Genomic DNA, 27,357 nt, shown 5'->3' on the forward strand with positions numbered 1-27,357 from the left:
GGCATAATCAACAGTGGCCTGCAGGCCTCAGAGCATACCAAGGAACAGAGAAATGATAGCAGTAATACTAGTTATTCAAATTAGTATTATCATTGTAACCCATTTTCAAATTCTGCTTGGGGAGATAGATACCCAAGAAAGACAATAGGGACATGACAGGGGTGATTCAGGTATCAGGTTTGAAAGAAGAAATACAAAATGCTAGCCTTTAGATACGGCACAATAACCAATAGCAAAATCCCCCACAACAATTTTCATGGCCCATTCCACTCAGGATGGTATACACCTTCCATCTATCTGCATCCAGAACTTTCCACCTCAACGCACTCCGTACAAATGACTCAACACATATTAAGTGTTCACAAAATGAGGTAACACAAAACATAAGTTCAAGATAATCTGTTTTCCAGAAGGATCTCTAAAAAAAAAATGTTTTCCCTGGGGTCCCTTATATTATCTGCCACTTGAATACCTTTAATTCTTCATGAGCCCACTGGAAGGCTCAAATGGAAGGTTCCTGTGAAACAGAAATGAACAAAGACAGACATTTTCCAAGTTTTAAATAGCGACCACCCTTCTCTTTATTCTTTCATATTCCATTAGGGACAACTGAGTAGAAATAATAAAAAAGGGATAAACTATTCTGCAGAGACTTAGCCAGAAATGGGACACACGGCTGACTTTTTCTATTCTTAGTCAAAAAGCCACAATGCTGTTGGTTTACTAAGCTTTGAAAAAAAAAAGCAGAATTCTAAACAAAAAAATAGCACTCGTGTCTGGCTCCGGGAACCAGTCAGTCAGAACGGAGTAAACAGTTATGTGCTTTGTGCGGGCCTTGGGGAGAATCTCTGCATCTGAATACCGGGGAGAGGAGATACAGAGGAGCAGCAGGCAGAGTACAGCCCTTCTCAAAAGATAAGCAAAATGATCCAAACAAATGGCATCTTTCCAAAGGAAGCAGGGCAACCACGTTCCTATGACTACAGCAATTGATATAAGGAAATCCAAGCTCAGCCACCTCTTTGGCGTGACTTTACCCTCAGTGCCGTGTTCACCTCCCTTTCTAACTCTTCCAGCAAATATAGGGGCCCTTTCTTGTCAGAACCATCATTCTAAGTGGTTTTTTGGAGAAATGGGTAACGAAGCTGTGGAAAAAAAAACCTTGAGAGGGAGAAGGAAGGGCCAAGAAGAATAGGACACTTGTAAATCCACCGTTCAAGGGGAGGTGTAAGCATTACTGAATAGCCTCATAGCCAAGACCACAAGCTTCTGGAAGTGAAGCAGAAGTGAGAAGCAGTGTGGCCTAATGAAGAGAGCCTGGCCTTGGGAGTCAGAAAGACTTGGGGTCTAATCCCAGCTCTGCCACATGTCTGCTGTGTGAACTTGTTTTTTTGGGTTGTTGTTTTTTCAAATTGTTGTTGTTAATGGTATTTGTTAAGCACTTACTGTGTGCCAGGCACTGTACTAAGTGCTGGGGTAGATACAAGATAGTGATGATGATGGTAGTTGTTAAGTGCTTACTATTACAACCAGGCCATGCTCAATCCACTAGGCCACGCTGCTTCTCGAGCTGTCTGTTGTTCACCTGGCTCTGGCTCTTGAGGAGGGCCCCGGACTCCAGAAGTAGCCAGCAGGGCGGGAGCCCCTGGGTTCTTTACTCCACCATAAGAGCTACCACTGTGCTCCTCTTTACAGGCCCACTGCTCCACAACTTCGTAAATCCTTCCTTGACTTCCCCCGGTGCTTCCCCTAGGTGGAGTGGGCAACTCACTTCACTTCTCAGGGCCTCAGTTACCTCATCTGTAAAATGGGGATTAAGATTGTGATCCCTACCTGGGATATGGATTGGGTCCAAACTAATTGATTGATTGATTGATTCTCTGTGAGCCCCCCATGGGACAACCTGATTACCTTGTATCCCCCAATGCTTGGAACAGTGCTTTGCACATAGTAAGCGCTTAATAAGTGCCATTATTATTATTATTATTATTATTATTCCCTTGCCTTCCCAGACTGAGCCCCTTCCTTCCTCTCCCCCTCGTCATCCCCCCCATCTTACCTCCTTCCCTTCCCCACAGCACCTGTATATATGTATATGTTTGTACATATTTATTACTCTATTTATTTTACTTGTACATATCTATTCTATTTATTTTATTTTGTTAGTATGTTTGGTTTTGTTCTCTGTCTCCCCCTTCTAGATTCTGAGCCCACTGTTGGGTAGGGACTGTCTCTCTATGTTGCCGACTTGTACTTCCCAAGCGCTTAGCACAGTGCTCTGCACACAGTAAGAGCTCAATAAATATGATTGATTGATTGATTAATTAATTTGTCTCTACCCCAGCACTTAGTACAGGGCAGCCATACAACATTTAACAAGTACAATTTTTTTTAAAAAGTGATGAATACACATCATTTTAACAAAACTTCAAAAAGAAGAGTTTAATGTATGAAAAATATGCTCTTTGTGAACCCAAAATAGCCCTTATCCACACATTAGCATTCAACAAAGGGATTTGTCCAAAAATCCTCCAAAACTCTGATTTTTTAAAGTATGTTCTGTTCAGTTTAATTTGCATGTTAAAACCAGGAGATTTTGATTAAAAATGCCCATCTAGGGACAGAGATGAAAAACTTCAAATATTTTCTGATTCGCTTATGTGCCATTCATTAATTCAGTACCTCACAACAAAGGATGTCCTTGACATTAGCCTAAATTATCTCGATGTGCAATACAATACCAATTAAATTAAATTTATTTTAATCAACTCCCAGGGTTACTCATGTGGTAATGTAAAGTAATAGTATTCTATAAAACAACTACCCAAATTATTACAAACTACACAGCAGTGTTAAATAATCCAAATATGAAATAAGGATTTCTAATTGATTCTGTGTAAATTAGAATACCTGACTGTAAACTTTCCAGTCAGCTATACTAAAACCACAGTCTGTAAATTCTAATTTTAATAATGAAGATTGCTGTTTGTGCCACACCATCTAAGATTCTCCAAAGGTGAGTAAATGGCATGCCAGATACTGTCTTTCAGCTTCTGCACCCAGATACCTCCAATAAAATTGCAGAACTGATTGGATAGATGCTACTCTATCTTGTGGATTCATAGGTTAGTATCTCTTCAATCAGTTGTATTTATTGAGCGCTTGCTGTGTGCAGAACATTGTACTAAGAGTTCAGGAGAGTACAATATAGTAATAATGATGGTATTTGTTAAGCGCTTACTATGTGTCAAGCACTGTTCTAAGCGCTGGGGGAGATACAAGGTAATCAGGTTGTCCCACATGGGGCTCACAGTCTTAATCTCCATTTTACAGATGCGGTAACTGATCATCATCCATCGTATTTATTGCACAGAGATGTTAAGTGACTTGCGAAGGTCACACAGTAGACAAGTGGCGGAGGCGGGATTAGAACCCACATCCTCTGACTCCCAAACCCTTGCTGTTTCCAGTAAACCACAGAATTAGTAGATATGTTCCCTGCCTACAATGAGCTTATAGTCTGGCTGTGTTGGTAGTCCTGGTAGTCCAGGTAACTTCCTGGACAGACTGTTCATCACACTAAATTTCATAACACCAGGAAACACCATCTGTATTATTGTGTGCGGTGAACTATGCCTCAGAAGACGAGGCTTATTTCCAACAAAAATGAACCATGTTTAACTGTTCAGGGAATTTAAAGCCAGTAGAGCAACGAAGCATAGTTAGCAATTAAGACAAAAATTTTAAAGAAATTGTCAAGTTAGGGTCTAATTCTGTTACTTTACTTTTTTCTTTGAGAATCAGGTGACTACAAATCCAGGGTCTTGCTACACATATTTATTACTCTGTTTATTTATTTATTTATTTATTTTACTTGTACATTTCTATCCTACTTATTCTATTTTGTTGGTATGTTTGGTTCTGTTCTCTGTCTCCCCCTTTTAGACTGTGAGCCCACTATCGGGTAGGGACTGTCTCTATGTGATGCCAATTTGTACTTCCCAAGCGCTTAGTACAGTGCTCTGCACATAGTAAGCGCTCAATAAATACGATTGATTGATTGATAGTCCTCTTAATTGTGTAGCCCACCGAGATCATGAATGGCTGGATATATCCAATCAGTTTCTCAGTGGACTGTATGTATTCCCAAAGAAACAACTCCTTTCTGTGTTCCTCTAATTAGTCAACTTGCAAACAGGAATAAAACTTCAGATGCAATCATACTTTGATCAAAAGAGCTCCATGTGGGACAGGGGACTGTGTCCAACTTGATTCTCTTGTATCCCAGCACTTAGTACAGTGCTTGGCCCATAGTAAGTGTTTAACAAATAGCATTATTATTAATAATAATAGTAATATTTGTTAAGCACCTACTATGTGCCAGGTACTGTATGAAGCACTAGAGTGGATACAAGTCAATTGGGTTGGACACAGTTCCTGTCCCACATGGGGCTCACAATCTCAATCCCCAGTTTACAGATGAATTAACTGAAGCACAGAGAAGTGAAGTGATTTGCCCAAGCTCACACAGCAGACAAGTGGGGAAGTGGGAGTAGAACCCATAACCTTATTACTCCCAGAGCCATGCTTTATCCACCATGCCGTGCTGCTTCTCAAAAGAGAGAGATCGGTATTTCACCGTAAGGCCTTGGTGATATAAATCATATGTTGGAATTTTCTAATCGTCATTATAAAACGGCACATTTTGACTCTCGATAATGATTCATTTTTTTTTATTTAAAAAAAAGTAAATTTAAGTCATGGTAAAACAGCTGTGCCGGCAAGACACTTTCTAAATTAATTTTGTAGTTGATACACATTGAAAGTGGGGAATAACCACCTCATTTCCAAATATCCATAGCATTAGCAACATACTTTTAATAATTAATAACAAGTAACTTCCTGGACAGACTGTTCATCACACTAAATTTCATAACACCAGGAAACACCATCTGTATTATTGTGTGCGGTGAACTATGCCTCAGAAGACGAGGCTTATTTCCAACAAAAATGAACCATGTTTAACTGTTCAGGGAATTTAAAGCCAGTAGAGCAACGAAGCATAGTTAGCAATTAAGACAAAAATTTTAAAGAAATTGTCAAGTTAGGGTCTAATTCTGTTACTTTACTTTTTTCTTTGAGAATCAGGTGACTACAAATCCAGGGTCTTGCTATAACCAGGGCTCAGAAATTATTTAACTACACTCAGAGTCTTCAGAAAAGGGAATTCACTGATGTCATTTCAAAATGGAAGATTGTCTTATGTGTTGTCATATCAGGAACACAATACATAGTGCAGTTGAACAAGGATCTTAGAGTTGTCTGTACTATAATTCCCAGAGTACACTGCTAAATGGACTACAGACAAGTTAAGACTTCAGTATTTGCTTCACTTTGAATTCATGGCCCACTTCAAAACCTTAGTTTAGCTGGAAAAGATGCCATTTTATTACCTGTGTAGCTCAAAATAAATTTGAAATGTGAGTAGTGAGGTAGGCAACCAGCTGGCAAAAACTCTGTTTAAATTGTAAAATATTATTTCTAATTGCAATATTTTGCCTATATTAACGCCCCATTTAACTGTGTATAGTGTGTCTATTTTGAAGATGTCTCAACACAGAACGAATTAATGTAATTTTTTATGCTGAAATGATAACTGATAGAAAACATAAATACTGTTTATCTTACCTAGGTGCCATTCTGACGTTGTGGAGCTTTTAAGTTTTTTCCTCAGTTCATTTTGGAAGTTTCATTAAAGCAGTCCTTTTACATGCTAGGGAGTGATTTTTTTTCATGCCTTATGTTTCAGAATGAAAATCCTTGCTTTGTTAGCAAGCCATTATTGTGACTCTTATTTTTTAGTTTTATGGGCAGCAAAGAATCATTGGCCAAAATGTGTTTCCTTCCTATTCTTCCTCTTACTGGCCCTTTGAAACAGTAGTAATATTTAAATGAGTTTTTAATGAACCATACTGGCTAGTAAGCCTCAAAGAATGATTAAGTGTCTGGGGCTGATGCCATGTCATTAAAGTCAGCTCAGTCATCAGAAAGCATACCAATTGATTTTATAGTTACTTTTCTTCATGTCTAAGTAATAATTGGTTAGTCTCTCATTAAATTTACTTCTGCTATTTCAGTTTTACATTTGTCACTCATAGGTAAAACAACATTTGATCATTCTAAATTGTAATTAGATTTCCCCCCCCAATCTGAGTTAACCTCTTTATCTAATTAGTAATTTTCAAAATGACTTTCCTTTATCTCGTTGGGTAAACTGTATTTCAGTATTTTAGTAATGACAGCTAAAGTAGTTAGGTGCACCTACATAAACGGATATAGATAGTGGTGCTACTGTTATGAAAATAAAATGTCTGTACAGTGTAACAAGTGAGTCAACTTTTGGCCAAAGGATTTGCATTACTTAAGTAGTATCATTAATTTGAGAATTCAGTAGGTGGAAAGTGTGTTACCCTGTAGAGAAAGGAATTTCAGTGGTAGTCTTGGGATTTCTGGGGCCAGAAATACCATATAGGTTAATCAAGCATGTGTTCATTAAGCACCTGCTGTGTTTATATAGCCCTGTACTGTACTGTTACTAGTCCACTTCAAGCACTTGGCATATCCTGGTTCTATCCCCTCTCAAGTGCATACTTCACTCTGCTGGCCAGATCATATTTCTAAAAAAAAAAACCCCAAAATTTGTTTAGTCTACATCACCCTACTCCTCAAGAACCTCCAGTGACTGATTGCCCACCTACGTCTGCATCATATGGAAACTCCTTACCATTGGCTTTAAAGCACCCGAGCAGCTCTCCCCTCCCATCCTACCTCTCTGATTTCCTACTGCAACCCATTCCACACACTCCGCTCCTCTGATGCCAACTTCCTCACTCTACCTTCATCTCACCATTCTTGCTGCCAACCCCTTGCTCCCATCCTTCCTCTGGCCTAGAACACCCTCACCCTTCATATACAACACACCACCACCCTCCCCTCCTTCATAGATTTATTAAAATCAAATCTCTTAAATGAGGCCTTCCCTGACTGAGTCCTTATTTCCCCTACTCCTTCTCCCTTCTGCGTCACCTATGAACTCGGGTCTGTATCATTTAAGCACTTGACATTCACCCCACAACACTTATGTGCATATCTGGAATTTCTTTTAATGTCAGTCTCCCATCCTAGACTCTGAGTTCCTTAGGGGAAGGTAACTTGTCTACTAACTCTTATATTGTACTCTCCCAAACACTTAGAACAGTATTCTTAACACAGTAAGCAGTCAGTAAGTACCATTGTACTAATTTGGACCTGGTAGATTATAGACAGCGGAGGTAAAATGTGCGATTCCTTCCTTCCCCCAAGGAGTTTACAATCTAATGAGTGTGATTGGTAAATACAGTTATTCACAGTTAGTGGAGGGGAGAGGACAACCAAAGATGCAAGCACCTATCTCATTAAGTATGATATTTCTTCCAGGTTCCAGTGACTGAAATAGTAATGCTGCATTTGTAAATGTTTGTTCATCAGAGGGCTGGGGTCTCTATAAAAAACTGTAGTGGTCTGATATGGCAAATTCAGAACATCACAAAATTTCACCTTGTTTGAGGTCAATTAAAATTCTTTCGTTATATAAACTGCCTGCTCACATTTAGAAGTATGAGAGAAAACCCCAAACTTAAACCCTTGATCTCAAGACAAATGGAAATGTACTCTTGGGTGTGGTTATCCCTTTTAGAAATGAGTTCTCTTGTTGATTATGGGGAATTATTTCAATTTGTGAGTGCATCCCCTGTCTTGCAACTCCACATCCTTTTTTGTTAGGGATCTGGTTATGTGGACATATGGGCTTCCGGCTGTTGCCTCCTTTACTGGGGCAAGTCCAGCATGAGACTTCCATCACCGTCTGCTATTGCTCAAAGCACTTGGTACCAGGGTTGCCTTTTGGGTTCAAAAAAAAAAAAGTTCCAACAGCAAAGCTGTCGGAGCACTGACAAATGAGGCTTAGCAAGTTAATCAAAGTGGTTGTAAATCTGGGTTTATTTTTCTTGGGGCTGAAGGGGAAGCCTTCTGCTCCATCCATTTAGGATTAGCAGCATTTAGATTGGAAAAGTGGACTTCAGAATTGATATGGTTTCTCAGTGCTTTTCTTGATAAGTTTACAAGGAGCTTTAGGAATTGTAAGATCTGACTTGAGGAAATTGCAATTTTCCAAAGTTAGGATCCTTAACTGGAAAATATAAATCATGATAAAAGATTCCCCACGACTTAATGGCGCCAGTGCTTGGTGTCTTGTGCCTGTCATTTTGTCTCAAACTGTTCTTAATTTCTCTGGGTGATGGCTTATTCTTAAGAAGTGCTTCCATACATTCTGACCAGAAGCCACTGGCATCCTTAAAAATCTAGAAGAGCTCACTTTCAAATGGAAGTGAATCACAGAAGTTCTCCTTTTAAATGATCTTTATTATCTTTCTTTGTAGTGTGGCTTAGTGGAAAGAGCACAGGCTTGGGAGTCAGAGGTTGTGGGTTCTAATCCTGACTCTGCCACTTGTCTGCTGTGTGACCTTGGGCAAGCCATCTAACTTCTGGGCCTCTGTTCCCTCATCTGTAAAATGGGGATTAAGACTGTGAGCCCCACGTGGGACAACCTGCTTACCTTGTATCTACCCCAACACTTAGAACGGTGTTTGGTGCATAGTAAGTGCATAACAAATACCATGATTATTATTATTATTATTATTGTACAAACACAAGGACTTTTCCTATTCTTTTGGGATAGACTTATCCTCATTTCTATTTTGAGAAGACTTGTCTCCATTTTTCTGCAGAAGCATTTTGGGTCATTTCCATTTGTGTTCCACTTGAGTTCACTTTACTCTTTCTGTGTCCCTGGTAAAGCAGCATTGTGGGGGCAAAAATCAGAATCTGAGTCACAAGATTTCCTTGGACCTGCAACTTGCTTCTGTTCCTGGACTATGAGCAAGAACTAATTCCGGACCAGTCCTTTTGTAAACTGGGTTTGCTAATACTGTCATTCCTCAAAGTACTAGGAAGCATTAGTCAGGTTCTACCATATGCCTCAGGGCTAGAAGTACTAATTTCCAACTACACTACTCTGGTAAATACTCTGTGGGTGCTGAGATTTCATTGACATTTGATGTTTTAAAAGAACATATCCATTAGTAAAGGGCACTCATCTTCTGTCAGTGGGCCACTGCCATCTGGGATAGATTCTTCCTTCCTTAACCACTCTTGTGTATCTTGAATCTCCACCATTTCTGTTTCCAATAGACCCCTTTTAGGATAGTTATTGTCTAAGCAAAAATACAAAACACCATCTGGGGCAGATGAAGAGGAGGTAAGAGTTGTTTGCAATGCTCTCTCCAAGACCTCAACATTTTCCAAATAGCCCCATAGATCAAATTCAGTAGGAACACTGATGGGTGAAAAATAAAAGCAGGTGATAAAGTAATCATATGTAATTAGCATTCAGCAGGGTTCAGTGAAGCAGCAAAGTGGTGAACTAAAAGCACAAGGTAAGTCAAAGTCAGAGAGCGTCTGCCAACAAGTGGCATTTTCATTTGAGGAACTACGTTAACAAGGAGTTGTGAATAAATCCCAACACTGAGCGTATCTGGTTGTTGGGAATAATGAAGAAGAATAGAAGAAACAGTGTGGCTTAGTTGAGGAGCACTAGCCTGGGAGTCAGAGGGCCTGGGTTCTAATTTTGGCTCTGCCACATGTCTGCTGTTTGGGCAAGTCACTTAACTTCTCTGTGCCTCAGTTACCTCATCTGTAAAATGGTTATTCAATCCTATTCTCGCCTACTTTGAGTCTGAGCCCCTTGTGGAACAGTGACAGCGTTAACCTGATTAACTTGATGTACCCTAGTGCTAAGAACAGTGTTTGGCATGTAGTAAGCACGTAACAAGAATTATTATTATTATTATTGTCTTCAGTACTTAAGGATACCCTTAAATCATTCTTCCCACTCCTGTCAGACCTGCCAAAGAGTCTTTCAACATGACCAGTTACATTTTACCTATGTACTGCCAGATGTCTGGGGAGAAAAGTCTGTTTTTAGCTCTCCTGTTTTTCTTTCGGTTTCTTGACAGCCATGATTTTTTAGCCACCCTTTGTAACCACATATTCATTCAGTCGTATTTATTGAGTGCTTACTGTGTGCAGGGCACTGTACTAAGCACTTGGGAAGTACAAGTTGGCGACATATAGAGACGGTTCCTACCCAGAAACAGGCTCACAGTCTAGAAGGGGGAGATAGACAACAAAACAAAACAAAACGTGTGGACAGGTGTCAAGTTGTCATTATCTGCTAATTATTATACTACCTTTTGGAGCAGGCAGAGTGGAGAGTCCCATGTACCCAACTAACTCTCTGAATGCTTTCAAGGTAGAGTAGGACATAGAATTCATTCAATTGTATTTATTGAGCATTTACCGTATGCAGAGCACTGTACTAAGTGCTTGGAAAGTACAATTCAGGAACAAAGAGAGACAATCCCTGCCCACAATCACAATCTCAATCTCTAAAAAATTCAATTATTGAATTCCTCCTCCCTTCTTTCCGTCCCCTACCAAATGTATTCCTTCACCTATTTCGTTGGGCGGTGAAATGGCAAAGGAGTTGGACTTTACAAAAAAAAAAAAAAAAAAATTAGGGGACAAGTTATAATATCTATTCATTCCAATAATGGCATTTTTTCTGAGGGGGAAAATATGCCAAATTTCCCTAGGATGCCAAACATTTAAATTATAATACAATGATTCTTCTTCCAAAGGTCTAGAATTGTGAGACATGTGTCTACTGGCTTCCTAATATTTTCCCCATTTTAAAAAAGAAAAAAAGATGGGGTTTAGAATGGCTAAATGACTTTTCCATGGAAAAGGCAGAGAATGTGAGGGATCCCATTTGTTGAACTTTTCTTGGGAAGAATTGACTGATGTGTAGGACCAAAGGAGGATCAAGTTTTCAGCTAGTGGAAGTAAAGAGTAGATTGTACTTAGGAAAAAAAAAAATCTTTACAGTAGATCTGCTTGATGGACAACAACAAGAAACCCATCTGTGCAAATTATGGATACTAGTCATCACATAAGGAATTTAAAAGTAGGAATTACCTTTACTTTTTGAAGGGCATGAGAGTGATTTTTCTAATTTGATGTCATTCTTTTTGTAAATCCGTGCTTTTTTGAGCACTCTGGGCAATCTTGCTATGTGCATTCCAGCACTTTTTCTAAAATTATATATCTTCCACAATTTAACATAAAATTGCTTCATGTCTGCACCTGGCATTTAGGTTTGGGTTTAAAAGAAAGCTGTAGAATTTTGTTACTGGCATATTTCAGATCACCAACTGGGATTCTGTCACTGCAACTCAAAAAGCATTTGTTCTTGACTATCGTGATTTTATGGTATTTGCTATTTTTCTAAAAGGGCTAAAATGCTCATTGAAAGTAATCTACATATATGCTATGCATCCATGTACAATATTAAAAATATCATTCTTTGTAATGTTCAAGAAGTGTTGATCATGAAACCTGAATTTCATCTAATCCCCACTATTATGCCAAAATGCTAAAACACGATGGATTTAAATGGGTAGTAAACACCAAACCTGAGTAACAGGTCTGACATAAAAATTAGTAACTGCCTAAATGCAAAAGACCAAATCCAAAAATAGAAAATCTTGATTTACCAGACCTGAACAAATTTTGCTACTGCTATTTTTGTTTCCTGATGGGAAAACATGCATGATAGCAAAACATGCTAGAGTCAATTTGTAGCTTAAACCAGTCACTGTCAAACACAAAGTAGTATGTATTCATCTATATGACAACAAATTTTTCTCTCTTTCTCTCTCCCTCTCTCTGTGTGTGTGTCTCTCTCTCTCTCTCTCTCTCACACAGGCCTTTTATTTCCATCCTCCTTGAAATTATGATTGTTTGATGTTTTTTGGTTCTGCATGTCCTACTGTTCCACCCCTTCCTTTCACATTGTTCAACTTGTTAATCATTTATGTCACCATTGAGTTCTGAGCCCCTTTCTTGCCTTCTCCACAGTGATGTTGATCCTGGTTGTTTTCTTTGTAATGATTTTACTTTCGTCTGCTGTTGGTTGTGCTAATGCTGAAAGTATCATCCTATGTTTCTGAAATTTTAAAAGAGGAAAACCAGCAGGACCCAAAATATCATCAAAGGCAAGAAGGGGGGCTAAGTCAATCGGTACTTTAAGTCCTACAGCTCTTTCTTTGGAGCCACAGTTGCACAGAGGATGAAGTACTGGACTTCAGCAGTGCTTCCTTCAAACCAGAGACGGAAATGCTGTATTAAGGTCACAGGTTTCCCATATACAACAGATTTCTCCCATACCAGTGTACCAGTTTCTCAAAATGGAAATCTGGAAATCCATGTAAAACACATACATGCACACTCACAGGCATACACCCCTCATCCACACCTTCCTCTTCCTACCCTCTAGCTCCTCCTCCACACTGCAATGCCCATTCTTGCTTTAACTCCTTTGAGTCTATTTTTAATTTGAAATCAAAGTTTTATATTAAAATTACTATTTTATTAACTAGTGTTTCACTACTCGTTCAAACATCGGGCACTGGGAACAGTTTCATTCTTGCTGGACATGTGAGTGCTTTAAGGTGGTGAATCATCGTTCTCCAGGAAGTCAACCATTAGTTCATATAGTTCTGTTTAGTCTGGCCATTCGCCTGGTTTTCAGCTGATCTGATCCTATCCAAAACTGATATGGTACAGGGGCATTTTATTGTAAGCATTTGGTCCTGCCTGGCAAGAATAATGGATCATCAGTGGTAGTATGTACGGGGATCTGGGACAAGAATGAAAAGGCAGGGGTTCTGGAATCTCTTGGTGACTCTAAGTTCTTTGGATTTCTGCCAAAGATTCCTTATGGTGTCTTACTGTACACTGCACTGTTTGTGTGAAGCATGTAAATTTACCAACATGGAAATTGCTCATATGCGTTAAGGGAATCCAGTATTTGTGAGTGCCTTTGATAGCCATCCTAGTTCTCCTCTTTGTAATGACTAAAACTTCTAGGCGGAGCTCAGCTCAACTTCAAAGCTGGAAACTGTAGATTAGGTGCAGTTCTAAAGTGCAGTAATTTAGGTCAATCTCAAAAGGACTGTGGATTAGCCTGCTAGAGTTATCTAGGCTTGAAATGGGACACTCTGGTGGCTAGGAGGTAATTCTTCAAAGCCAAATAGTCACACCCACTAGCCCAGAGATACCTAGTAGAATGTGGTTGCATCTTAAACAGTTAGTATGTACACTGCTCCAACCTCAACTATAATTAGTAAGTTTGCCAGACATTGTTTTGTTAATCTTAGTTTTATTATTTATTCCCTGATGATAATTATAATAATAATTGTGGTGTAGGCTAAGTGCTTACTATGAGCCAAGCTCTGTGCTAAGAACTTGGTTATATTCACTCCAGATCAATCAGGTACAGTCCCATATAGGGCTTCCAGATTAAACACAGGGAAAGACCAAGGATTTACTCTCCTGTTGACAGATAAGGAAACAGGCACAGAAAAGTGCAACGACTTGCCCATGGTGTCACCGCAGGCAAGTGAGAGAAGCCAGGATTAGAATTCAGGTCTCTTGCCTCTCAGTTTTGTTCTCTTTCCAAGCAGCTTGGCTTGGTGGAAGGATCGCGGGCTTGGAAGTCAGAGGATGTGGGTTCTAATCCCGCCTCCCCCACTTGTCTGCTGTGTGACCTTGGGCAAATCACTTAACTTCTGTGCCTCAGTTACCTCATCTGTAAAAATGGGGATTAAAAGTGTGAGCCCCATGTGGGGTGACTGATTACCCTGTGTCTACCCCAGTGCTTAGAACAGGGCTTGGCACATAGTAAGCGCTTAACAAATACCATAATTATTATTATTAGGTTACGCTGGCTCTTATAGATCTGCAATGAAAGATTTATTAGAGTATCGATGTGAAAGCCTTCATTTTTAACTATACGTTTTTGTGTTTTTCCTTTACTAGCTTGTGGCCATATTCGACGAACAAGATCCACATCATGGGGGTGACGGCACCAGTGCCAGCTCCACCGGGACCCAAAGTCCTGAGATTTTTGGCAGTGAGATGGGTGCCAACAACGTCTCCGCCTTTCAGCCTTACCAAGCCACAAGTGAAATTGAGGTCACACCTTCGGTTCTCCGAGCAAGTAAGGGAACATTTTCAGTGCTTCTGGCCGTTTCATCTTAATTTACAGGGATGCCAACTTTTGTTATCCGTTGCTGCTACTGCGAATAGAATTCATTATCTGCTCTTAGTGAAAGTTGATTAAAGTTCAGACCTGGGCAAATGTCTGTTGCATACAAGTAAATAAGCCTGTCTTTGATTTAATGGATTGGATAGAGTTTGCTTTGTATTGAAATAAGCTTTTAAACATTCGCCCAAATTAGAATCAACGTAATCTTGCAAGCTAAATACATGGATTCTTCTATCTAGTAGACCACATTTGAGCTCTCTCAAAAGGTAAAAAATAGGAAGACAAGGGTGACAAGGACTGGCAATCTGAAAGTCCCATAAAAATCTATATACCACTGGGTTTTTCTACTTCCATCTTGCAAATAAGCTTCCTTAAGGTGAGTACCATATCCTCTGTAATGAAGGTGCCAAAATTCACATTTTTAGCCCTGTTACTCTACATCCTCCTCCTTTCAGCTATTGTTACAACTCAGTAATGACAGTTGTCTCTAAGTTTTTTAATTCCCTGTGAAAAACTTGCCATTAAGTATGACCATTGTCTTAGGTTTGTTTACAGTATTCTTTGGGGGCAGAAGAGAATAATTATCCTTCAGAGCACTTTTAAAGTGCATCAGGTTTCCCCACATTACTAGAAATTTACAAATGAAATGGTTCAAAGAAATTTATATTCCAGAGGCATATTCCCTTGGGGGAAAAAAAAATCTCAACTTGAGATTGTTCCCTGTTTTGGAATTCATCTTTATTAGAATATATGTGTAACCCATCCTCATAGATAACGTGAAAGCAGCAGGAAGAAGAAAAGCCTTGCCTTTATTAATGTGTGAACCTGTGCTTTCCAGAGATCCAGGGAATTTGGGAAGCTCAGTGTATGATGGGATGTTTAAGAGGAGCCCTAGAGGTCTGTGTATGGGTGCTAGACAATTAAATGTACCACTTACTGAAAATTGCTTTCTATCAACTGGTCCAGAAGCAATCAGAAAGGAGACATATGGTATAAAGTGAAAAGGCTAACTTGGTTTGAAACTCTGTTACAGGCAGAGGTGGAGCGACTCTTATCTTGAATGCAAAAAAAAAAGTCTAGAAACTGTCTGCAGTCCTGTCATTACATGCCCCTCTAATCATGGGCAAACCAGTGATTTTTTAAAAATCTTGAACAGTTTTTTGTTACTTCCCACTTGTCCCATTTCATTTCTCCATACTCACCTTTTGTAGGAAATCCAAGTGGTGTTTGGCCCAAGCCATTCAGTTTCTGCTTTGCCTCCTTGCTAAAGGGGCAGAAAATTATTGCAGATTGCCACTGAGGCTTCCCTTAGGTTGTGAATGTTGGGTTGTGAAGTTTAGGGTGAAATTACAGAGTGCCCCTTTTTATTCAGAAACTCATTTTATTCTGAAATGTTAAGAAGCCCCAGGAGTACTTGACACCTGACTGAAAAAACCTTTGAAATATGTGATGAAAATATAGCACTTCAAAGGTATTTCCTAAGTTTTACATCTCACTCATAAACTCTTTTTTAATTAAAAGAGAAATAGCTCTTGAAACTGTGGTGAGTGATCCAAGCTTTTAAAAAGAAAAAAAAAAATTGTACATGTCATTGCTTCCAAACGCTTAGGTCAAACTCTTCAGTAAATTTCTATCTCTGTTCATTTTAGATGTCTCTTTTCCTACTATCAAAATCATGCATTATTTCAAAATGCCAGCTTACTTTCAGAAATAACTATAAAACATGTGAGAAATATTACCTCCAGTATTGTCTTGGTAGTTTTTAGTCAATTTATGGGAATCTTAAGAAAACATATCCTAGCTAGATATTTCAAGGAAATGTATATTTCAAAGAAATCCAGACTATGGTTGCAGATACCCATATCTCTAATGGGTATTAGACATACCTTTTCAAGTATTTGATTTAAATACATATTGAAAATAGAAGTGATATCCTATTCTATTTCCTTTTTAGCTTGTGAAGTGGAGCATAGCATACAAATGGTATTCTCAGAATTTCAAATAATTACCTTCTTACTGTGAGAGTTCTATTCAGCATATAAAACCCATCCAGTTTTGTTGTAGATGCAGTCTTGATTATTACGTGTTGACAAGGTCATATATCTATTAATTGGATTGGAGATGGGATACAAAATTGCTGTAATTATTGTAATTTTCTAGCTAATTGCAGGGTTGGTGGTGAATATTTTACTTCTGCAAAATGAAAAACAGTATTTCATCCGAAGTTGTTTTGTAGAGTTTTGGACGTTTTGTTTTATGTCTTTGTGGCTTTTTGCCCACAAATATAGCGTCTTTTTGTGTTCTCCTGCGCTGACCTGCTTTGAAATGGCACTGTGCAAGTGGTCTCTGTTTGGGCAGTGACTAAGCTTATTAGGCAGAGGTGGAGGGCAGCTCATCAGCCTCTTTGTTCTGGTTGCCATGTTACCTTCATTGTTTGTTGGAAAATTATGCTGCCCTCCTTCCTGCATTAAAGCGAAGGTTTTAAGTGGGTGAGAGCCACTGTGGATCAGTCTGTTATCCCGCCCTTGCCCCATTCCGAAATAGTTTTGTATTTACTCGAGTGGCTTCTCCTTTGAACAAATGAAGACCTGAAAATCAGTGGGCAATGTTGACATTTTTAATGTAGCACACCATTTCTAGCCCACATTTTTGTTTTTGTTTTTAAATTTTCTAAGCTTTATGGAGTTGTCGTCAAGTTTTTTTTCTTTGGGGGACGTGCGGGCAGGGGAGAGGGCGGCTGGGTTTCTGCAGAGGGGTTGGAAGCTCACTGCAGAAGATTGTTAAAGCAGACTGATGTTTATTCCCTGCTGAAATATAAACTGGTGGCGCAGGTGAAAATTGCCAAACCTAATGAGCAATTTGGCAGATAAGACGGGATGTCAGGCGACAGCAGTTCAGCAGCGGGTGCACTGTCTGTGAACCAGGTTGTTTGTTCCACAGAACGGCATTTAAATACCATAAATAAAATCCCTTTTCACTGATATCAAGGGAAAGCATTTACTTTTTCCTCCTCCCCATATTACTTAAATAAACAGCGATGTAGCTTGGAGAAATTTTGGTGTGAAATTGTTTTGTAAATTTCACTGCTGTATTTTAAAGGGTGGAAATGATTAACAGAGCACATTTTTTCCCCACCCAGGAGTATTCAGCAATAAATGAAGTTTTACAATACAGTAATAAATTGAAACCTATCACCTGGTTCACTGGACCACATTGTTTGGTGTACTTTACATTGAACAATTTCACATTATCATCAAGGTTCTAAATATCTTGCAATTTTCATTGTAACACTTTTTTATTGGACCGTGTATCTGATTTGTGCATCTATGTGTCGGGGAATTTTGACTTGGACTGACCCACATGGTTTTAGAATAAAGCAGCATGGCCTATTGGACAGAGCATAGGCTAGAAAGTCAGAAGGACTTGGGTTCCAGCCCCGGCTCTGCCACTTGTCTTCCATGTGACCTTGGGCTAGTCATTTAACTTCTCTGTGCCTCATCTGTAGAATGGGGATTAAGACTGTGAGCCTCCATGGGAGACATAGGCTGTGTCCAAACTGACTAGAATAATAATACTAATAATAGTACTTGTTAAGTGCTTACTGTGTGCCAAGCACTATCCTAAGCACTGGGGCAGATACAAGTTAATCAGGTTGGACACAGTCCCTGCTCCACATGGGGCTCACAGTCTTAATCCCCATTTTACAGAAGAAGTAACTGAGGCGCACAGAAGTTAAGTGACTTGCCCAAGGTCATACAGCAGGCAAGTGGCCGAACTGGGGTTAGAACCCAGGTCCTTCAGCCTCTCAGGCCTATGTTCAATCCATTAAGCCACCCTGCTTCCCTACTATGCCATGCTGCTTTTTCTTGTATCTACCTTAGTGTGTAGTACAGGGTCATCGACACTGACGACTTGGATTTATACCGGCAGCCCCAGTGGAATGTTGTGGTGGGAAAATCATGGGAGAAAACCATTATATGCCAATCCATTTATATATAATTATACCTTTTGTTTGTATTTGTCTCTAAAGGGAAAGGGAGGGGACACTATAAGGCATCTGGAAACACGAGTGTGAATTAGAGTGACCCACTAGCTAATAGCAGAAGGATATTAGACAAAGTCTTGAAAGTAAAGTGCTGTTGGGGTGAAAGGGATCTCAAGAAATCATCCAATGCGTTTCTCCCTTTCTCCTTGGCAGAGTCATAGCACCCAGGATTTCCAAATGGTTTCTAGCAGTGAATTATCTGGGCCTGAGCTTGCTCAACTTCAGCAATTAGAGATCTAGTTCATTCAGGCCTTTGAAGCTTGTTAGAGCAGCTACTCCGGCTTTGCCACAAATCCAGAAAAATACTTCCTTTATAGCAGTGAATGTATGGCTGTGATAACAAGGGGCACTTATTTTCCTTTTTTTTTTTCCTTTGGCTTTTTGTGCAACCATCAGATAGTCTACTAAAGCACCTATTAAATTTCCATGCCTTCAATAGCTGTTCTGCGAATATATGTTGATGATAATGGATTTTGACATCTTCTCTTGGCTAGTGTTCCCCACTGGAAATCTTTTCACATAAGCTCTCCTGTGCCACTGTCTGGGCCTCTGTGAGGTGCTTTGTGGGTTTTGCTCTAAGTATCATCCCTCTTCTTCTTTGGAATCTCATTTTTAAATATTCTGTTGCTTAGGGCATCTAGTATGCGTGTCCAGTGGTTTCAGGGATTTGCTTGTGATCCAGTATGTTCATCAGGACATTCCCTTCTGTGTCATGGTGGGAATGGGGAGGAGGGCAGAAAAGAATCAAACCTGTTCTCACTCCTGTGGAGTGTCAATAGATCAGTGGAGGCAGTGCCTTGAGTCAGTTGTCTCCAGTGGCTGTCAGAAATGTAGAGCTTTTTGACAGCAGGAAGAGTCCTAGGAGTGGCAAAGTTTCACCCTCTCAACTTCAAATGTTAAATGCTCCCGGACACAGCATTTCCATAACCCTCTGGGCTAAGGGCAGCTAGAGGGTGTATTGGTGCCATGCACTGTGTTGACCTCTGAGGGCCTTGGTGTCCCAGATCTTGTTCCAGCCATGAGTGTTTTTTTGACATGAACACACTAAATTGAACATAAGTATATCTGTCCTCCAAGGGAAGGGGGGATATGAGAGATGTACTGAATTCAGATCATATGATCATAGACAAGTGATCCTATAGGCTACATTACTAAAGTGCTTTGGTGACTAAAAGCAGCTTTTTTTGAAGGTTAAGCATACACATGTTCTCTCTCCACTCTTTTTTAGTATTAATAATGATAATAATAATAATAATAATGATATTTTTTTACCATTTCGACCTGGTATCCAGGAGCTTTCCTATTTGTGCACCTCAGAGAGCCACCTAGGTTTTGGATTATTTTGTCAACATGACAAAATAATCAGGCTCCTGTGCTTCACCGGATTGTGGCTGTGTATATCGGGATCATCATAATCAATTCCACATTGTGAAGGTCATACAAAGTGGAACACATTGCTTAGATTTTCTTCAAGGGACAATGTGTTCTTCTTGGGACGTTTTTAAACCAAGTATACATAGTCAATGCATTCTTTCCGAATGTCTAAATAAATAATGAGTGTAAAGGTGTAAGAGAAGAAATTGAAAGGCAAAAGAGGGTGTGTGTGTGTGTGCATGCGCACACGTGTATGTGTATTAAACTCTGTCAAGGACTAGGGTGAGTGCAAATGGTGCCGTACCATAGCTCACGCTTGAATGAATTCCTTCAAACAGGGTCTCGGTGTCAAGACCAAGGCAAATCTGTCAGTTTTGTCAGTTCCAGTGGGAGACTCCATCATAAGGCCATCTTTGCTCTTCCACATCCCTTTCCTTGAGGCCAGGCTATTGAAACTCATGCATTCACGACATCTTTTTGCCTAGAGAACCAATCAATAAATCATATTTATTGAGCACTTACTGTGTGCAGAGCACTGTACTAAGCGCTTGGGAATTACAAGTTGGCAACATATACAGTCCCTACCCAACAGTGGGCTCACAGTCTAGAAGGGGGAGACAGAGAACAAAACCAAACATACTAACAAAATAAAATAAATAGAATAGATATGTACAAGTAAAATAAATAAATAGAGTAATAAATATGTACAAACATATATACAGAATCATTGTGCCTAAAGGGAAAGACTTCATCCCAGAGTCGGGTGACCTGGGTTGTGAGCTAGACTGTGAGCTCGTTGAGGGCGGGGATTGTCTCTCTTTATTGCTGTGTTGTGCTTTCCCAAGTGCTTAGTACAGTGCTCTGCACACAGTAAGTGCTAAATACAATTGAATGGATGAATGAATGGGTTCTTATTCTGGTTGCATCACTTACCTGCTGTGTGACCTTGAAAAGTCATAACTTCTGGGCATCTTTTTCCCCATCTAAAAAGTGGGGATTAAATTTTTGTTTTCCTTACCGCTCAGGCCGTGAGCCCTATGTGATATGGGGACTGTGTCCAGCATGATTATCTTGCACCTACCCCAGGACATAATCCAGTGCTTAGCACTGGATAATGTCACTGTTATCTTATCACCTTTGGTTGTTATTATTAGAGAAGAAGAATTAGTACAGGATTAGGATTCATTAAGGATTAGGATTCATTAATTCATTCAATTGTATTTACTGAGCACTTACTGTGTGCAGAGCACTGTACTTGGGAAGTACAATTCAGCAACATATAGAGACGGTCCCTACCCAACAACAGGCTTGCAGTCTAGAAGGGGGAGACAGACTACAAAACAAATCAAGTGGATAGGTGTCAATACCATCAGAATAAATAGAATTATAGCTATATGCACATCATTAATAAAATTAATATGGTAACTATGCACAAATAAAATGCATAGAGTAGTAAATGTGTACAAATATATACAGGTGCTGTGGAGAGGGGAAAGGGGTAGGGCAGAGGGAGGGAGTGGGGCGATAGGGAGGAGAGGAGGGGGAGGAGAAGAATTGTCTTCCTTTCCCTCTTGTTTCACCCAAATGTACAAATGCAGGTAGTAAATCAGTGAAAGGGCTTTTTTTTTTCCCAAGTGGGATGTTGGTTCCTCCCAGCAGTGAAAAGTTTTTCCACCCACTCTAATGGAGAAATCTGCGTAGAGAGTGGGGATTTTCATGGTGGCATAGTGCTACATGAGATGAAGCGTGGTCTTGAATTCTTTTCCTGATAGGGTGTCCTAGTTTATAAGGGTGAAATTACAGTGAGAGCAGCACAAGTAGGATCAAATTAACAACCATCATGTCAAGAAAGCACAAGGACTTCAAATCACTAGACTGCCATCACATTTAATTACAATATCTCCATAACATGGGTGATGCTCTTTTTATTTTGTCGATCAGTTTATTTAAGCTCTGCAAAACACAAACTTGGAGACATATGTTTTAATGAGTGGATAAACTTTGAATCCTTAGTAATCAGTCTGTTGGACTCAGAGTATGGATAGTGTTTTTTATATATAGGTATTTAGTAATAATAATAATGATGGTCTTTGTTAAGCGCTTACTGTGTGCAGAGCACTGTTCTAAGTGCTGGGACTAATAATCATATTTGTTAAGCGCTTACTATATTCCAAGCACTGTTCTAAGTGCTGGGGTAGTTGCAGGGTAGTCAGGGTGTCCCCCGTGGAGCTCACAGTCCCTAATCCCCATTTTACAGATGAGGTAACTGAGGCACAGAGAAGTTAAGTGACTTGCCCAAAGTCACACAGCTGATAATAATAATAATGATGGCATTTATTAAGCGCTTACTATGTGCAAAGCACTGTGAATAAGTGGCAGAGTCAGGATTAGAACCCACGAACTCTGACTTCCAACCCCATGCTCTTTCCATTAAGCCACGCTGCTTCTACTTTAGCAATTGAAGTAATGCAGTTATCCTTTTTGGAGTAGTTATCAATTATTTGCTGTACGATTGCAGCCCAGTATGGGGGTGATGAAACAAAATTGCCCACCGTGCAAGAGTATCTCACCATTTGACGTTTGTTTTGCCTAAGGCCGGGGAAAGCGCTGTCCTGGAGAAGCTCAGGGGAGAAGTGACATGGGATTGGGAGAGATGTAGCCATGGGAAGCAGGGTCTGACTGAAGCCCTCCTTTTTTTCCCCTTTCCAGCTGCCCTCAGCTGTCAGATCGAAGTCTGACTGCCGCCGCCACTGTGGCCGACAGCACTGCTGTCTTGGCTCCATTTCCCTGCTGTCGTGTGCGTGTCTCCTCAAAGTCCCTGTCAATCATTTGAGGAGCTCGTTTGCCTAGTTCTATTTAAGGACCCCATAGTAGAGTGGGGAGTAGGGGAAAGCAAATCACTTCTGCAGTGATATCTGTAGAGTTCAGGAATCAGATGGGGAGAGCCATACCGCTTAACCTTTCGGTGCCCCAGTTTTTATAACCATCAAGTGCTTTGACTGGTTACCGGTGGCAACGCTCTTAAGTGCTTCGATAAAAGATGCTGTATAGGTAGGGTAGCTTTTTTCAAAGCAGTGGAACTCAATTCATAAATTTTTCCCTTCCAAGGGTGTCTTTTCAGGTGAATCAAGTGGGAGATTTGCAGTTACTACATAATACCATTTCATTCATCCCTGATAGACTGCTGGATATTAACTAGAGCATTTACCTCATGGTAGCTGCAGGTGTAGTTGATGTTTTCCTCCTCCCTTACAGGACTAAAACAGTATCAACTTCATAACAATGATTATTGGTTCATGATGCTAAGACTGTGAATAGTTGATTGGGGAAGTTGTTTGCAAGCTGAGAACAATGAAAAAAGCTAGAAGACCCGTCTGCTCACTTAGAGGATCTGCCATTAGCCTCATCAGGTAGGGAAATAAATTCTGTTTCACTGGCTTTATGAAGCAGGAGCAGCATGTCAGCATTGGTCGAGTTGACTAGTGTTATCAGCTCTAGCCAGGGTTTATTTCTCCGTACAGCAGCTAGAAATTACGTGTGTGACAGATTTTTTCTTTTACACCCAGAAGCCTCAGGCTCTGTAAATTGCTTAAGGCAAATTCTAAATTGGACAAATCTTGGGTTTCTCCAACAACAGTAATAATGATAGTGAAAGATAGAGCAATACCCAGGTGAACATCAGCTTCTCTTTTTGAACCTTTTACCAGAGTCTTTGTCCGTTTCATTGGCCCATTCAGCATCAGTTTGGGGATTTGAGGCTATGCTCATCTAGTAGCACTCTGGAATACAAACCCTGTTTTCGGTGGACTTTGTCAAACTAAATTGTGGGGTCCTGGCATGTATGTGCTTTTGAGGGAGAGAAAGCAGGGTGATAAAGGATAACAGATGGCTCTGAGTTGAACAGACTTTCTACTTCGCTGTCCTCCAGGTTTTATTTATTCTCACACTCACAAACACACCCAAGAAAAACTGGAAGATGCAACTGGAATAAAGCAAAGACTAGAGAAGGAGTAAAATTGTCTTCTAATTTCTCAGTTTTTCCTAGACGTCAAAAGATTAAGACGTTTCCTCAGTTATAAGAAAATAAATCTATTCTCTGGGGCACAGGGAGATGCTGATGGTGTGTGTTTTGTAGTTTATAAATTGAGTGAGCCTTGATGAGTATACTTACCTCCTCCCTAAATTTTGTGACCTCTGATTATTGTCTTTCAATGTCTTTTTAACAAGGATAGTTTGAACAGAGACTTTTTGCTAGACATGGCACCGAACAAAATGTCATTTCTTGATTATTGTGTGAAAATTGAATGCCACAATCAGCAGCACTGACTGTACTCAAATTAAGCACTTATCTTCCAGAAGGCATGGGGGATTGTACAGCTACATTCTGCCTTTCCTCCACAGAGAAAATGAAAACAATTGCCTCCTGCCCTCTTTCGTCTTTCCCACTCCCAACTTAAAAATAGTGTCCTTTCAGAGAATAATCTTGTCATATTGACTTGTGAGAAAGTAGAAAGTACTTTCTGTTCTGACTGAGTAAAGGGGTGAGACAGTAGTTGTAGCATTTACTGACCACCCTCTTGGGACAGGACACTGCTTAGGAAGTACAGAATAAAGTAATGACACATTCCCTGCCTAACAAATTTACAGTCTAATGGGGGAGAAAGACATAAAACTATTTACTACAGTGCTCAAAATAAATAATTGATGACAGTGATATTCATAAGTGCTGAGGAGGGATGTAAATTAATTTAGTCCTTAAGTGCTAAGGCAGCTGATAGGTGCTGGGAAATTAATTGGGGAAGACTACTGTGTCCCTCTTTTGAAGCCTAGAAAATAGCTTAGGCTTTTATGATTTACAAGCTACATTTTCTTGTGACTTTATTACTTAATGTGACTTTGAGAATAATCTGGTTTAAATTTCTTGAGCCTTTATAGTGGCTTCCTAGTAGAGGTTGCATTAAGTATCAGTCAATCAGTGGTATTTAGTGAGTGCCTTTTCTATACAGAGCACTGTACGAAGTGCAAATGTAAAGTTATTCTGCTGGCCTTAACTCTAGACCTAAAGCTGTACAGGGGATGTACCTTTTAGTATGTGACCCTGGTCTAAGGCTTGGGAGTCAGAGGTCATGGGTTCTAATCCTAGCTCTGCCATTTGTCAGCTGTGTGACTTTTAGTATGTGACCCTGATAGGCATCGTAAATGTAGTTCCAAAATCTGGCACTCGTTTTCCTTGGATGTACCCTACCTGGTTTCCTTGCCTTCCTTCCCACATCCAAGGTCAGAATAAGTCGAGCTAACCACATGACATCGATGATACCTGTAACCTGATTATGTTCAAATATGCCTCATTTTTCTCTCACTGAAGAAACTAAGATTTTAAATCTCAGTAGTATTCATTACAAACGTTTTAAAGTCAAGGTTCATCAAACTAAATAGAGTTCAGTACATATCTAGATTTGCTAATTATGCCATTGTTTCATGTAGTATCCTTAAAGTAATTTAAGTTTCAAGAAGCACCATTTCAGTGGAACTGCTCTAGCAAATCTTCTTTTTGTAAAAACTGAAGCTTTTCTGAATGAAGTATACAAGCTGTTCTTTAAAGAGGTTCTTTCTGTAATCAGCACTGAAGAAAGTGTTTTCTAAGCTAAGGCAGTGGGTTTACAAACTAACACCCCGATCCTTTATCTTTGACAGCAAGAGATAACACATTTTTATTTAGAATTCTGATTGTGTGGCAATATGGCACTTTTCAGGGTTCATTTCAATTTGAATATATATCCACTTAGTTGAGTCATTTTTTTAGTGAACTAGAGAGATTCATTTAGAAGGTTGGTTAGAAAAGGCATTTCTCTGACTACTTTTTATCCTGTGTCTTTATTCCCTTCCCCTTTGGTCCGTGAAGGCCCTGTCCCTGGAATTTGAAAGAACCATTCACAGCGACTTGGGGCCTAGATGTTTCATTCTATGATGTAGATATTTGACGTTAGTCCCCACAGCTGTTTGAGCTGAACTTCCAGACCTGAAAGCTTACTAACAGGGCTGTGAAGACCCCAAATCCTGGGGGTTTTGACCCTAATAGCGCTTTGAAGCCTGCCCCCTTCCAGTCTCCATCCCTCCTCCAAAGCTGGCTCCAAGCTCAAAATGAAAAGTTGTCACCCATGCCTCTAGGATATGTTCCCTAATTTGTGATGGGTAGGTTTAAGCCCCACGTAGTTGTCTTGGATTATTTTTCCCTGGGGACTTTACCTTTGCTTGCTCACAAGGGAAGTCACCTGCCACTCTTTAACCCACTCCGTTATCTGCTCAGTCAGCCTTATGAGGATGTTCTGGAGTTTTTAGTTCTATTTTCTTGGCAAGTCCAACACCCTATAGCATCCATACACTTTGAGACTTCACTGCAAATTCATACTTTGAGATACAATCATTTATGAAGATGTTAAAATCATTTTTCAACCTCAAAAATAGCCCTCCTTACCTTTTATTTCTTAACTTTGAGCCAATTTTTTATCCCTGACAGACCAATTCCTCTAGCCCTATGTTGGCTCGATGATGGGCTATTTCCCCAGCAGGAACATCTCCAAGTGGTGACAGATAATTACTACTACTGCTGCTGCTGCTATTACTGTTTGTTGTTATATTGGACTCTCCCAAGCATTTAGTTCAGTGCTTTGCACACAGTAAGTGCTTAATAAATATAATTGATTGAATGAATGCTAATAATAATAATAATAATAATGGCATTTATTAAGCGCTTACTATGTGCAAAGCACTGTTCTAAGCGCTGGACTACTACTACTACTAATTGGGGTATTTAAACAATAATAATAATAATTATAATTATAATAGTATTTAAGTGCTTATTATGTGCCAAGCACTGTTCTAAGTGCTGGGGGGATACAAGGTAATCAGGTTGTCCCACATGGGGCACTCAGTCTTAAACTCCATTTTACAGATGAGTCAACTGAGGCACAGAGAAATGAAGTGACTTTCCCAAAGTCACACAGCTGACAAATGGCAGAGCTAGGATTAGAACCCATGACCTCTGACTCCCAAGCCCGTGATCTTTCCACTGAGCCACACTGCTTCTCTAATGCTTACTATGTGCCACGTTCTGTACCAAACACTGGGATAAATATAAGATAATCAGGTTGGACACAGTGCCTGGCCTTCTCAGTCAGTGGAAGAATAGTTTTTGAATCCCCATTTCATTATTATCATTATTATTAGTATGAATAATAATAGTATTTGTTAAGCACTTACTATATGCTAGACACTGGACTAAGCGCTGGGGTGAATGCAAGCACATCCAGTCAGACACAGTCCCTATTCCACCTGGTACTCATTGTCTTAATCCCCGTTTTACAGATGAAATAACCGAGTCACAGAGAAGCGAAGTGACTTTCCCAAGGTCCCACAGCAGACAAGTGGCAGAGCCAGGATTAGAACCCATGACTTTCTGACTCCCGGGTCCGTTCTCTATCCACTATAGTAATAATGATTATGGTATTTGTTAAGCGCTTACTGTGTGCCATGCACTATTCTAAGCACTGGGGTAGATAAAAGGTAATTGATTGTCCCACTTGGGACTCACAGTCTTTATCCCCATTTTTGCAAATGAGAGAAGTTAAGTGGCTTGCCCAAGGTCACACAACAGACAAGAGGTGGAGCAGGA

At 39.9% G+C, this 27,357-nt stretch overlaps 1 protein-coding gene across 14 annotated transcripts in view; it reads left to right on the plus strand.

Annotated features, from left to right (window-relative positions):
• The window catches only part of PARD3 (par-3 family cell polarity regulator), a 496,072-nt gene that overhangs the window by 203,050 nt on the left and 265,665 nt on the right, over positions 1 to 27,357 (plus strand). For all 14 annotated transcript variants that reach the window (XM_038755497.1, XM_038755494.1, XM_038755500.1 and 11 more), the window contains exon 3: positions 14,038 to 14,218. In XM_038755497.1, the coding sequence (XP_038611425.1) occupies positions 14,038 to 14,218 (181 nt within the window). The remainder of the gene's footprint in view (positions 1 to 14,037; positions 14,219 to 27,357) is intronic.

The sequence above is a fragment of the Tachyglossus aculeatus genome, chromosome 13 (genome assembly GCF_015852505.1).
Source record: "Tachyglossus aculeatus isolate mTacAcu1 chromosome 13, mTacAcu1.pri, whole genome shotgun sequence".
In the NCBI taxonomy this organism is placed as follows: Eukaryota; Metazoa; Chordata; class Mammalia; order Monotremata; family Tachyglossidae; genus Tachyglossus; species Tachyglossus aculeatus.